The sequence below is a fragment of the Antechinus flavipes genome, chromosome 4 (genome assembly GCF_016432865.1).
Source record: "Antechinus flavipes isolate AdamAnt ecotype Samford, QLD, Australia chromosome 4, AdamAnt_v2, whole genome shotgun sequence".
NCBI lineage: Eukaryota > Metazoa > Chordata > Mammalia > Dasyuromorphia > Dasyuridae > Antechinus > Antechinus flavipes.
In genome coordinates, this window is record NC_067401.1 from 6092428 (window position 1) to 6106112 (window position 13685).

The 13685-nt window shown below is 43.7% G+C and overlaps 1 protein-coding gene across 5 annotated transcripts in view; it reads right to left on the bottom strand.

The window, feature by feature from the left end:
• Positions 1 to 13685, bottom strand: part of ASB18 (ankyrin repeat and SOCS box containing 18) — a 413251-nt gene that overhangs the window by 375694 nt on the left and 23872 nt on the right. For all 5 annotated transcript variants that reach the window (XR_007953850.1, XR_007953851.1, XM_051999124.1 and 2 more), the window contains one exon: positions 12878 to 13145. Coding sequence is in view for 3 of the 5 variants with exons in the window: in XM_051999124.1 (XP_051855084.1) it covers positions 12878 to 13145 (268 nt within the window). In the remaining 2 variants the exon portion in view is untranslated. The remainder of the gene's footprint in view (positions 1 to 12877; positions 13146 to 13685) is intronic.

Here is a 13685-nt window from a genome sequence, read left to right on the forward strand (position 1 = left end):
CATGTGTGTCATACAAATAAATAATAGCATCTATGTGAGTGGAGTTGGCAGTTTTACACAAAGCGTAAACATATGTAGCATGTAACAATGTGTGTGTGTGTTGTGTGTTTGTACTGGGTCCATACAATGTGTTACATTGTGTGAACACATTCCAACATGTATGAAGGATTCTGAAGGCATGTTAGGCCCACATGTATGCACAACCCCAAACTGATGGGCACGGTATATGTGTACAGGTCTGCATGTTTGTGCACGTATGTGCATTTAGGGTTAGCTTTGGAGTAGGGAGGCACTTAAGGTTAGGGTTACGGATCCATGGGTTGGATTTCCCAACTGTCTTGGAGTGAATAAAGTATAAATCACAGCACTCCATGTCCCCTTTGGATTAGCTGGTTTGGCTCAGAGTCCTTCCTGAGACTATCCTGAACCCCCTCTTTTTTCTTTCCTTTCCTTTTTCTCAATTGGAAAATGCTCAGACAACATGTACAAAAATGATCTGAGAAACAGCCCATCTTGGGGCAAGCCCTGGGAAGGAGAAGGCAGGTATAGAATCAGATTGATCCATATTTTCCAGTGCATGATGCTCAGTGAAATGTAGCCCTTCTCCAGGTTCACTCCAAGTGGTCAAAAACTCCTCCCCACATGGTTCTAGGGCAACTCTGAGGGATCAAGAGCGATCAATGAATGCTCTCAAGACTATTTCCCATAAGGCCCCACTGGTGTGCTCACCACTGATTAAGCAGTAGACATCAATTAGCCCATCAGATTTAATTGACTTTTAGTTTTTAGTGATCTCTTTCCTGGAGTCCCTGCAAACTTCTCCTGACTTACATGGGGTCAATGAAGATTGTTGATATTGCATTCCTTTAAGATGTTACCTTCCCTGAAATTGCTTTTCCCTTTAGGGTTTAGTTTGTTCTTTCCTGGCTCTTAAATGGAAGCATTACCTGACACTGGTCCATTCTTGCCAATGACCCAGTCAAGGAGGTGGGGAGCCAGAGAGTGGAACAGTCCTTCTGGGCTCACTCCTTTTTTCCCTTGCCTCTGTTATCGGCATAAGAAGCCTGCCTTCTTAAAGGCTTGACTTTCAAAGACGTAGCTAGAATGCACCCCCCCCCCGAAAATTCTTCTTTGATCTACCTAGGCTCAGAATAATAATTTTTTAAAAATTAGTCCCCACCCCTCAAGAGCCCCCCAAACAAATCCCAATATATATTATTACCTGTTTCATCTAGTGGTTTGAAGTTTTTCCTTCCTTCACCTAGTTTATATCATTTATAATTTTTGTTGTCTTTTTCTTTTGGACTTGGGGTGAGGCAATCAGGATTAAATGACTTGTCTAGGATCATATAGCTAGTAAGTGTCAAGTGTCTGAGACTTTTTTTGAACTCAGGTCCTCCTGATTTCAGGGCCAGTGCTCTATTCACTGCACCACCCTGCTATCCCACACTATTTACTGTTTGATTGGTTTGGTGATTCAAGTCAGAGACATTCTCATCCCACAAAAGCATAGTGGCCAGAGCATCTTAGTTACATTGAATGACATATCCCTCTTTTACAATCTATTCTACCTTCTTCTATTTTACAAGCATTCCTTAAAGTTGCCCATGTGTATGATGCTCTCTGGTTGGTTTAACAGGAAACATCTTGTTTCTTCTATGATATCCTTTGGGAAACACCTGATTATGTCAATACTGACTTTGAGTTTAGACTCTGCTAACTGGCAGTTTTCTGACTTTAAGTAAGACATACTTGATCAATCTGAGGTTTTGTTTTGCAAAATGAGGACAATAATATATAGAATTTTAGTTAGGAGGAGCATTAGACAGAACTCTTGGTTCAGAACCACAGAATCAGAGTGAAATAAGATGAGAACCAGCAGGATCCAGTCCAACTTGTGTCCAACTAAGAATTTCCTTTATAACATGCTTGAGAAATGGTCATTTGGTTTTGTTTGAAGAGCTCCAATGAGAGGGCAGCTCACTACCTTCCAAGGCAGTCAGTCCATTCCATGCTTACATAGCCTTCTTAATCATGATACATTTTCTCATCTTGAGCTAAAATCTGTCTTTGCAGCTTCCCAACATTTCTAATTCTTTTCTCGAGGGCCAAGAAGGACAAAGTATATCCATCTTCTCACAATGGCCCTTCAAATACTGGAAGGCAGCAATCTATTCTGTTCCCACTCCCAAATCTTCTCTTCTGGTTAAATAGCCCTATGTATTTCCATAGATCGACATCAATCAGCGACTCCGGTTCCCTTCACCATTCTAACTCCCCACCATGTTCACTAGTTTTTATATGTCTTTCCTGAAATAATGATCTATTGATATTCATATACTTTTTAAGGTGTACAAAGCACCTCAACAACTCTGTGGGATAGACATTATTGGGACTTCTACTCAAGCTTAGGGAGCTTTGTACACTGTTGTGTATAGATGAGATATGACTCCTGATGAGTCAAGAACATGCAGAGCATGACAATTCAGACTGGATTTAGGGACTTTTTGAGGTAGTGCTAGAAATTCTTTAAAGATGTATGTGTACAGAGAAGCTTCCAACATTTAGGGGAAGTTGCTTATTCAACATGTCCTTGATTTCCAGCTTTTCCCATAGAGACTGCAGAGAATGTTCTCTAAAATGAGATTTTAGATGGGCTGAGATAGATTTTGTTGCTCGACGAAGAGCTCAGTCTCTTGTTTTTTTTTTAAAAAAAATTTTATCTGCATAAGTTCCCTGACTTCTGTTTATTGCTTAGTTTGCATAAATGCATTTACTTGCTCGTCACTATTTGTGATGATATTTTGTGTAACTAGAATTGGTGAGGAGAGGCCAATCTGGTGAGTGTAAGCTAAGGGCTACACACTAAGAGTACTCAGAAAAGGGGCTTTGCTTCTGAACCTATTAGCCTTTGGACTGCTATCATGTGGGAGAGCAGGGAGATTTACTTTTAGCCCAATATGTCTAGGAAAGCACAAGATAAATCTCCCAGGTTTGGTGACAGTATTCCTTTGGCTTGCATGCTTTCCCTCTGCTCCCTGCCATGTATCATGTATGAACTAACTCTTGGCTTTCCTCTTCTCTGAACAGGTAAGTTAGACCTCAGGTCATAGTTACTCAGGCAGGCCACCTGAGAGCTACAACTATACATTTAGACAACCTGTATGGACACACATAGGAGTGAGGAAACTGAAGCAGTTGTAGTAATTTTCTTAGGGTCAAGTGGCTGATAAGTGTTTGAGACAAAATTTCAACTCAAATCTCCCTGACTCCAGGTCCAGCCCTCTATCCATTCTTCTAGCTTGCTACCTCACTGGGGTGTTCAGGAGTCCAATGGATGAGAAAACTATGTAATTTGCCTGAGGTCATTTAATTAAGCAGTAACTTGCACTGTTGCCTTCCCAGAGTTGTCATGGATCTCAAAAGATTTTTGTGACCATAAAGGGGGTGCCAACATTGATCACTATTCTGTTCACTATATTGATCACCACATGATGGTGATAGAGATGAAGTTTTTTGATCCTCCCTTCCTCCCCCCCTCTTTCCTTCCTTCCTTCCTCTTTTCTTCCTTCACTATCAGGCCTTTCCTATATGTCAGATCATGGATATACCTAGAAAAAAGTTCCTATTCTCCAGCACCACATTTTACAGGTTTTAGGGGCAAAACTTCCATGATCACCAGCTAAATGTGTCATCATCCCAAGTAAACTGCCTGATGCCACAGCATCAAGGAAGATAATCCTGTGGCCCCACTGCTTGTTCCTCAGGAACCCTGAGCTGCCTTCTCATAGCTGCCTCCTTGTGCTTAATTCTTAGCTGGGGCATCTATATGGAAGCCAGAACTCATCTCCGAAGAGCTCTTGGTTGCCCGCTCCTTATTTCTCACCTGGAGTCATAATCATCTGATTAAACCCATCCTCATTAAGTGCTTGGCAAGAGATTGAGATGTCACAGCGAGGATCCAGCATCACAGGCCCAGGGAACTGATTCATGGTCATTAAATGGAGGTGTTATTTTCTTTCTTTCTTTCTTTCTTTCTTTCTTTCTTTCTTTCTTTCTTTCTTTCTTTCTTTCTTTCTTTCTTTCTTTCTTTCTTTCTTTCTTTCTTCCCTCCCTCCCTCCTTCCCTCCCTCCCTCCTTACCTTCCTTCCTTTACTCCTTCTTTCCTTCCTTCCTTCCTTCCTTCCTTCCTTCCTTCCTTCCTTCCTTCCTTCCTTCCTTCCTTCCTTCCTTCCTTCCTTCTTTCTTTCCTTATTTTCTTTTCTTTCATTTTTTAAAGAGAATCAGACTGAGAGCTGGAAAGGACTTTATAGATACTGTCTAATCCAATCTCTTTATTTAATAGAGTAAACAGAAGTTTACATGATATTGGGGTGATATATACTGATTCTGGAGCCAGAGAACTGGATTCAATATTCTGTTTCTGTTGTTAACTAGCTGGGAGACCTTGGATAATGCAATTCTCTTCTCTGAGCCTCAATTTCCTCAACTGTAAAATGAAGGGCTTGGTAGATGATTTCTGAAATCTCTTTCTTTTGGGATTTCTGATGACATGAGCCATGGTTCTTTGACTAGGGAGGGATACTGATTTGCCAAGAACATAAAAGGAATAAATATATAGCCAGGATTCCAAATTCCAGGCCAGGTTCTCTGGCTCTAAAGATAGCACTATAATAATGAGAGAGAGAGAGATACAGAGAGACAGAGAGAGACACACACACAGAGGCAGAGAGACAGAAACAGAGACAGACAGAGACAGAGAAGAAGGAGGAGGAGGAGGAAGAGACCCAGAGAGAGGGAGGGAGACAGAAAGAAATAGAGACAGAGATAGAGAGAGAGCATATATGGTGGATGGTCCCTCTGAGACTCTTATTCCTGAACAATCCCAACTCTCTGAGTCACTAGCAGCATCTAAAGATCAAGAGTTGTTCCACGACTCCTCTTTCCCATTACTGAAACAAAGTTGGGCCCATCATGCTGCCAATGTGAGCATCAAGTCCCATGTTAAAAAGATGAGGGCTCTATGACCCTGGCACCCCTGCCTGGCAGGGCTGTTGTGAGTCCAGTGATGTGGGATATTAATAAATGACTTGGCTTGAGGTGAATGTCCCTGGCCCAAGGAGATCTTGCCTACACCCCCTCACCTTAGTGGTGTGCAAGTGGAGACCAGAAAGGTGCTGAAGGCATCAGTGCCAGGACATGCTGATGCCCTTGCCTTCTATCACATCACCACCATACTGCACGCTCTTACCCTCTCAGAGTTAACTTCTCCTACCCCAGGGGAATCAATATCTCATTTAACTCTGCCCAAATTTCTCCCTGCTGGGCCTGAAACAGAAAAGCATTATCAAGATGCTTTTGACCAGATAATTAACTCTTTTCAAAACATGGATCTAGGCTCATGAATTATATTTTCCCCTGTTTTGGTGACAGGGATCGTCACTGCCATGTGCAGGGAGGAAAATAATTCTCCCCCTTGTTGGTTTTATTATTCCCTGTGTTCTTAAAGAGGGAGAGAAGGGGGGGAATAAGCACTTGTGGCCTTTGAGCCATCTGTGTGGTTCCCCCTTGCAGGTGAGACCCTTTGAGCCATCTCTGTGGTTCCCCCTTGCAGGTGAGACCTTTCTTGAACTTTCCAGTTACTAACTCTCCAGATGAATCTTCCTTCATATTATTTTGCACATACTCTGGCTTTATTTTTGCACCCATTATCTCCATCCAGAGACCATAAACTTCATTCAATTAGGGAAAGTTTCACTTTCATCTTTGGATCTCCGGCATCCAGAAGAGTACCGACCCTATCGTAGCACTTTAATCTCTAGTTGTTAATTAAGTTGAATTATGCCAGATGTAGACCCCAAAGAGAGAGGAAGGCAAAGAGAATTGAGACTCCTCTCACCCCCTCTAGCTAATTACTGTGGCTGTCCAAAGGTCATTGAGGAAAACTCTAACTAATAGGCCAAGGTGGGCATTCCTGGTACCCAAAGTGAAAAATGAGAGACTGGATTTTATTGAAACTTAAAAAAAACTTTTTTTTTATTTTTAAAAAGCAACAAATCTCTTCAAACGGCACCTAGATTAAAGTCCCAATATCCTTTTTGCGTGATGAATTCTTGTGAATTCTGAATGGCTCAGTGGTGGGAAGGAACCCTAGATTTATCCATCTATCTATCTATATTTTTTTATCCCAGGCAATCATAGATGGGAAGGTTTTTCAAGTCCTGCCCCGTGGCGAATGGCCTACTCAATGGTCCTATAGAAAAAGGCAGCACACAGGTGTTCAGACCATTGTTATCAGGAGTGAGAAAAAATAAAATCTCTCTAGATGTAGGTCAGTGACCCCCCCTTCCCTATTGTCAGGAAAGAAATTAAGGATGACCTAAAATCTACTACTTAAAAAAGGTGCCAGGGAAAGGAGTCCTTCCTAATCAAAGGGGTAATGTTTATGCTACTGAATGCCTGACCTTCTCAGCATAGAACTTTCCCTGAAGTCTTTTGAGTTGAAAAGTTCTGGTTGAAACCTCAAGCCGGGCCGACACATCTGTTAATTTTTCATCCTTGGAGGAAGTTGCTTAAGTTATTGTACAGGTGCCAAGTGGGCTGTGCAGTTGAGTGCCTATTGGCTGGTAGCTGTGATAATTGCCAGGGTTCAAGGCCTCCAGGCTGGTATGAGGCATCTGGCTGGCTGGAAGTCTACCCGGTGAGGTGGGGATGGGAGTGGGGAGGGTTCCTCTTCTAAAATGGAGAACAGAGCCCGTCCTCCTCCTGAGCACTGCCTCCTGACCTCTCTCTCAGATGCCCCAATATGGAGAGGATGGAACAAAGGGCCTGTGGGAACTTCAGCCTGCTTGTTCGAGGCCGATAGCTCAGTTCAGGGGCTGGAACCTGGCGTGGGGGAGGTAAAACTAGAAGCAGTTCCTCAGGACTCGAGCAGAGTTTGGCCCAGGGTTTCTTTTATGGGTGAGCGCCTTAGCAGGAGAGGTTCTGAGTCATGGGCGTCAAGAAACAGTCCCTGCCCACGTGCAAACAGAGCTGACTCTGCTGACTGCAGCCCCCCTGAAGGCAGACAGCACTCAGGCTTCTGTTGGGGGTGGTCCTGGGCAGCTATTCACAACCGCCCGTGTCAGTGGATGGCCGGAAGTGGGAAACGGAAAACTGAGGGGTTTGGGACAAGGATAATGCAAAGCCACAAAGTGGCCATGAGTCAGATGAGCTGCATCCATTGTGTCCTCGGCCCTCGACTGGGGAGGAATCGCAGTGGCCTATTTAGAAAGTGCATCTGAAGACCTAAAAGAACATTGAACCAAAAAGCCAGGTTTCCTGGACTGAGGCTGGTGCTTCCAGTAAGAGCCTCCAAAGCAATTTGCAGGCATTTGCAATTTAAATCAGGGCTCCCCACAAGGAAGAAGGCCAGGCACTGCTCCCTCCCTCCCCTGCCCTCTGCTAATTGCACACTAATAATGGAAGTGTTAACTTGCACTGATGACAGAGATTTCCACTTACACACAGCCTCATTTGATCCCTGTGAGGCAGACAGGGAAGGGATTATTATCCTTGTTTTGCAGAAGGGGAAACTGAGGCTCAGGGAGATCTAAATAGCTGAGATTTCAGCCCTGGTCTTCAGCCTGCCAAACCATGTCACACTGCCTTGGACATGCTGAGGCTAAAGGGGCAGGGTTACCTTGGTTGGTCAAGGAGTACTTAATTTTTATTTTACTTTTTTGCATCACAGACTCTTTGGGCAGCAGTTGGGTGAGGTCTTCTCAAAATAAGATTTTTAAATGCATAGGATTATAAAGAAAGCCCAATTACTGAAACACAATTACTAAAATATTTTACAAAACCAAATTCGTGGGCTCTCTAAAATCTATCCAGATTCCCAAAGTTAAGAACGGTTACTTTGACGTATTCTGAGTCCCCAGTCATCTGCATAAGAGTCTAATCTCAGTCTACACAGTGGAGATGGAAATGTTTCCTACTGTCTCCACAGAGGTAGTGAGGAACAATGAGGGAGCTGGACTGAGTCTGGAGATTTTAACCTAAGGATTCCGCTTTAGAATCATGTTTTTAATTGCATGAAACGAACTTCATTGGATGGCAGAGGAAACCACATCTGATGAAATGCAAGAATAATCAGAAAAATAGGCTTCTGGCCCCCAAATGAAGAACTCTTCGATGAGATGGCTTCTAAGATTCCTTTCATGTCTAAATTCAGGAACTGATGGTAACTTTTTAGTTATGATAAGTAACCAAACTGCTGAAAAGTTGAAGGACTGTGATCTGTCTTGGCAGAGAAAGGACCTGCTTGGACAAAATTGGTCTCAGAATACTGGCACTTGGGATTAGAAAATGGTGCTGATTGACTTCTCTTAAGTGCCTGGTGGGAAAACCAGAATTGCCTGCTGTCAGCCTTCCTTAATCATGCCTTCTATGCCATCGAGGTGGCAGGTACAACACTCCAATGAATTGCCAATTTCACTGAGGGAGCACCATTTGCTACTCACAGCCCAGCCAGCCATGTCTGCTCATCATGAGCATCCCTTGGTCTGTGTTTTTGCATATATTCGACACAAGGATGGCTGAGGAAAGATTGTCTTTTATCTTTCTTTGTATTCCCAGAATTTAGCACAGTGCCTGGCAAATTAAAGATGCTTAATAGATTGTCTGTTGACTGATGGGCAAGGTTCTCTCCCTTCCTGAAATGTCCTGGGAACCTTCCTCCAGGTCTCCTGACTTTTCAAAGATATCAATGGAACACAGGAGCTGGCCTTCGTTTCTCCCTGTTCCTGATCTGTGACCAGAACTACCTTCTTTTTTCCCCATTTGCATATTGCTTTGATGACAATCTTGATCCAGTTTCCCCTGTATAATTCCCTCTTTGTGACATCTGCTAGCCTGTGCACACTCATTATATACTACTTTATTGCTCCAATAGTTTTCTGTAGCTCTTACTCTTATATCACTTGGAAGAATATCAGTGCTAAAAACATAGTTATTTGGTTAGGGAGAAGGTGAGAGGGGTAGTAAAAAATTGACTTGGTTTCCCAAAGGCAATCTAGCTCTTTCTCTACTGCCCATCCAGCTCTGAGCTTAGCTTATTGTCCATTTGTAGAGTCTGTGAAAGACATATCTCTAGAAATCTCTCTCATCTCCTATCAACACATATATGCCATCCAAAATGGATGAGTTCTATGTGTTGTCCATCCAGTAAGATATTATAGTCTGGGAATAAATATTTTTCATCCACTTGGTTTTCCTGTGTGGATAGTTAAGACAAATTCTTTAAACTGTGCTTTGTACTATTCTGGGATTGGATGCAATCAGCACAATGTCATCTCTAAATAGGGGTACTCAGAGGACCTCACCATCCCTCTTCAGCTCAAACTCTTTGCTGGAGATTAAAACTAATTTTTTTCCCTAGAAAATATGTTCATTATTTGAGAATTTTGAATTATCTTCTATAACATTAAACACAACATTTTTCTATTTTGCCTTGGCTATTGTCAGGTCCAGACCTAGTCAGATAGTCCATCTATCTAAGCAGTCAGGGTTAGGTCACACAGCTAAGAAATATCTGAACCTGGCTTTGAACTGAGGTTCTCCTAATTCCAAGGTCGGTGCTCTATTCACTGAGCCATGTAGCTGCCCCAAGTTTTAGCCTTTCCAAAGAGTTTGAACCCAAATTCACTTGAAGGGCCTTGAGTCTTTGTCATGTGAGATTCTATTGAAAGAAGGGAAGATGTTTAGTTTGTAAAGGAGAAGGTTAATGGTGGGGGAGGGGAGATGGCATATAATTATCTGACAGTTAGTAAGTCATTATTAAGGGCTTGCTATGTGTCAGGCCCTAATTGCAATTTTAAAGAATGGGTACCATGTTGAAGAGGGATGAGTTGTACTCTGCTTGACCCCAGTAGGCAGAACAAGGAACCGTGCTTTTGGTGGCAGTTATAAGAAAGTCAATCTAGACTTGATAGCAGGAGAACCTTCTTGAAATCTGAACTGTGTCCAGGTGAAAGGGTCTGCCTTGACAGGGGATGAATTTCCTCTCAAAAAAGAGGGATCCTCTATTTTCCCTGAAACTCCAGTTGTGAGGATGCCATAATGTGTGAACATAAGGAGATCAGTCAAACTCCACGGATTCATTAAGCCCCTAATACTGTGTCAAGTGTAAGACATACCAAGGGAAAAAAAACCTGAAGTGGCCCCAATCCCCTCTGAATTCCCTTGCTTACTACTATTCTCCCCTTCCTTTGTCTGTAGCTCTTAATCTGCTCTCTTTTTACTTCTCTTCATTTCTTACCTTATATTGTGCTTTTTTTGGGGGGGGAGGAATTGTACTATTTTTGCAGTGTGTGTGTGTGTGTGTGTGTGTGTGTGTGTGTGTGTGTATGTGTGATCTCCAAAGCAGGATATAAATTCCTTGGGAGGCAGTGAGGTGGAATGGGAACACTGTTAGATTGGGATTCAGAGAACTTGGTTCTCATATAAGTCATAAAACTTTTCTCACCTATAAAAATGAAAGAATTAAACTAGTTGGCTCAAAGTGTCCTTCCTAAACCAAATGCCCTTTAATACCGAGACTATTTTCATTTTTATCCTTAAATTCAAATCATTAGAATAGGATCTACTATATACTAGCATTGTAAGAACTTATGGAATTGAATTGATATTGATTAGGACATTCATTCATTTGAAATTATTAAGAAATGGCTCACTGATAATCAAGGGGGCAGTATACTAGTGGGGGCTCATGAGTCATAATACTAGAGACATCGTCTCCTGATGGTAGAAGGAACCACCTCCTGGGGATTCTACCCACTAGTCAAGTGATTTATTGGCACATAATAGGAAATTTCAATAATTGTTTGGTACAAGGAATGATCCACTCCCACACATATCTTTCTGGATATGATTTTTTGGTGACAAATTTCCTAGTTGTAATGGTGGAGCTCCTGTGACAGATTCATCCACTTGGGACTAGGGAGTCCTCTTGGAGTTTCCACTCTCCTTAATACAGACAAATGGCTTCTATCGCCAAAAATATTTCCTTAAAGCAGAGTTATGACCACATTATGCCTGCTGATGGAGAGGCAATGTGGTGGAGTAACTAGAGTGCTGTTCTTGGACTTAGGAAGACCTAAGTGTGAATACTACCCCAATTACTTACAACCTGTGAGAACTTGAGAAAATCCCTTAATTACCTTAAGCTCAGTTTTTCCACTTGAACATGATTATAGCACCTACCTCCCAGGCTTACTGTCAGGCTCCAATGAGACAACACATTCAGGTTTTGCAAACCTGAAAAGACTTTAGAATGTTAGTTGTGATGATTCTGTCACTCCCTACTCAGTAAGCTTCCATGGTTTCCTAACATACCTAACAGTAAATATGAACTTCTCTGTTAGACGATGAGAACCCTTGGCAATCTGGCTCCAGCCATACTGTGTCCGAGTGCCCTCCAGGTAGTCCAGAGTCTGTTCAGAATGTTCCTCTAACTCTTGCTTACCTAAGACACTCTATTTCCAGCCTTTGCCTGAGTAATCACTCCGCCATCTCCCACTTCTAGCCCCATCACTTTGGAACCACTTCTGGACTCAGATCCAGTCACTTTCTCTTTTTCTGATTGCCATTTGGTGCCCCCTCTTTCATTCCTCTCTCTTTCCTTCTTCTCACTCTCCTCTCTTCTGTTTCTGTTCCTGTTTCTCTCTCTTTCTCTCCTCTCAACTTATGTACATATATATAGTATCTATCTATGTCCATCAATAAGCATCTAACTATATGTGTGCACATGCACCTATACATTATTTCTCTCATGATAAGAGGGCAGGCTCCTTGAGAGCAGGGATGGATTCATTTTAATCTCCATCTCCCTAGCATCGTGCTTGGTACACAGTAGATGCTTAATGAATGCTGATTGACTCTATCATGCCTTGTTCATCTCTTTTGTTTGCTCCTAATGGCAAATTCTGGGAGAGATTAGGGAGGCCCAAAAACCTCAAGGGTGAAGACAATAACATTTCAACATGAAAATTGCTAGGAACTAAATGACACAATTTATGAAGCTTTATGCAAATGATAAGCCATCATTTGCAAAGGCTCCTGGGAACTCGGCTCTGTTAAAGTACCCGTCCGGGGCCCAGCATCAAGCTCCCTTAGAATCCAGTCCGAGGGTTTTTCATAGTGTGACATTGCTCAGAGGAGAGAGCCCAAGTTGCTTGGAGTCCTCCTCAAGGAGGAGTTGGTGCCCCTGGGTCTCTCCCACTACAGACAGCAGAAGTTTGTCTGCTCATTGTTGGGAGGGGGACTCTTAGATTTCGGCTGAAGCCCCAGCCCCAACCGGCTCACTATCTCTCTCACACTGTGACAATTAGGATGCATAAAATTATCATTAAAATCCCTAATTTTTAAGCCTCCAACCCTTGTCAGTGGCCTTTTAGCATTATTCAAACACGGGTTTATTTAGGCCTCTGATCACGCAGCTCATTACCTCAGTTTGGTGTCTCTTGCTCTCTCTCTTGTAATCAAGCTCTAATTAGACTCAGCCAGAAGCAAAGGGGGGATGTTGCTTTGCCAGGGGTAGGTGAGTGCTGGGCCCCTGGCAGGTTGATTGACAGGGCTGGGGGAGCAAGCCTCAGGCAGGTCATAATTTGTCTGGCACGAGAAGATCAGCCCCTCTGGGCCAAAGCCTGGCTCCGCTGGGGGATGCTCCTCGGGGAGCTTTTCCTAAGGCCAGATCCTCGCTCAGTGACCGATCTTAGCCCTAACAGCTGAGTAAGAAGTCAGCCTTAAGAAGCCAGGGCTCCTTTTCGAAGCGAGAGCTTCTGGTGGGGTTGGGAAGGTATGGCGGGGATGGGGGCTCTCGCTGCCGCCTCCTTACCCGAGAGTGTTTGGGGAGGTGCACAGGTGGAGCGGGGCCAGGCCCTCCTCGCTCGGCAGGTCGGGGTCAGCTCGGTGCTCCAGGAGCAGCTCTGCGCAGGCCGTGTGGCCCCCTCGGCAGGCTTCGTGCAGGGCACTCTTCCCACCCGGGGCTGCGTTCACATCAGCATCCCGGCGGAGCAGGTGGCGCACACAGTCAGCGTGCCCGTGGCCGGCGGTGATGCACAGAGGGTTGGTGAGCTCTCTCTTATACTCCAGGGACCAGAGACCTGGGGCGGGGGAAGGAAGGGGAGAGACCAGTCAACCGATCCATCGGGCCCCGAGCACTTTCTGGTCACATCCTGGGCAAGCTGTGAACAGTTCTGAAAGACAAAGCTTCTGGCTGGCCCGCAGTTCCACTCTGTCATTCTGTCAAGGTGTGCTAGACATGGGATACAAAAAACTGGCCCAGTCCTAGCTCTCCAGGAGGTTACTCTCTACCAAGGGAGACAACTTGAAGCCAATCGATCAATGAGCATGTTAAGCATCTATACTTATTTATTAAATTTGTCATGTTCTGTGCTAAGAGCTGGGACACAGAGTCAAAAGTTTCTGCCCTCCAGGAGCTCACAATCTAACAGAGGTGACAAAGCAAAGAGATAATACAACAAAGTATATAAGAGATAAATAGGATCACGAGAGGGAATTTCACTGGGATTAAGAACAGTTCAGAAAAGCTTCCTGGAGAAGGTGGGATTTAAGCTGGGACTTAAAGGAAGCCAGGAAGCAGAGATGAGCATTTCAGACTCTGGGAAGAGCCAGAGAACGTG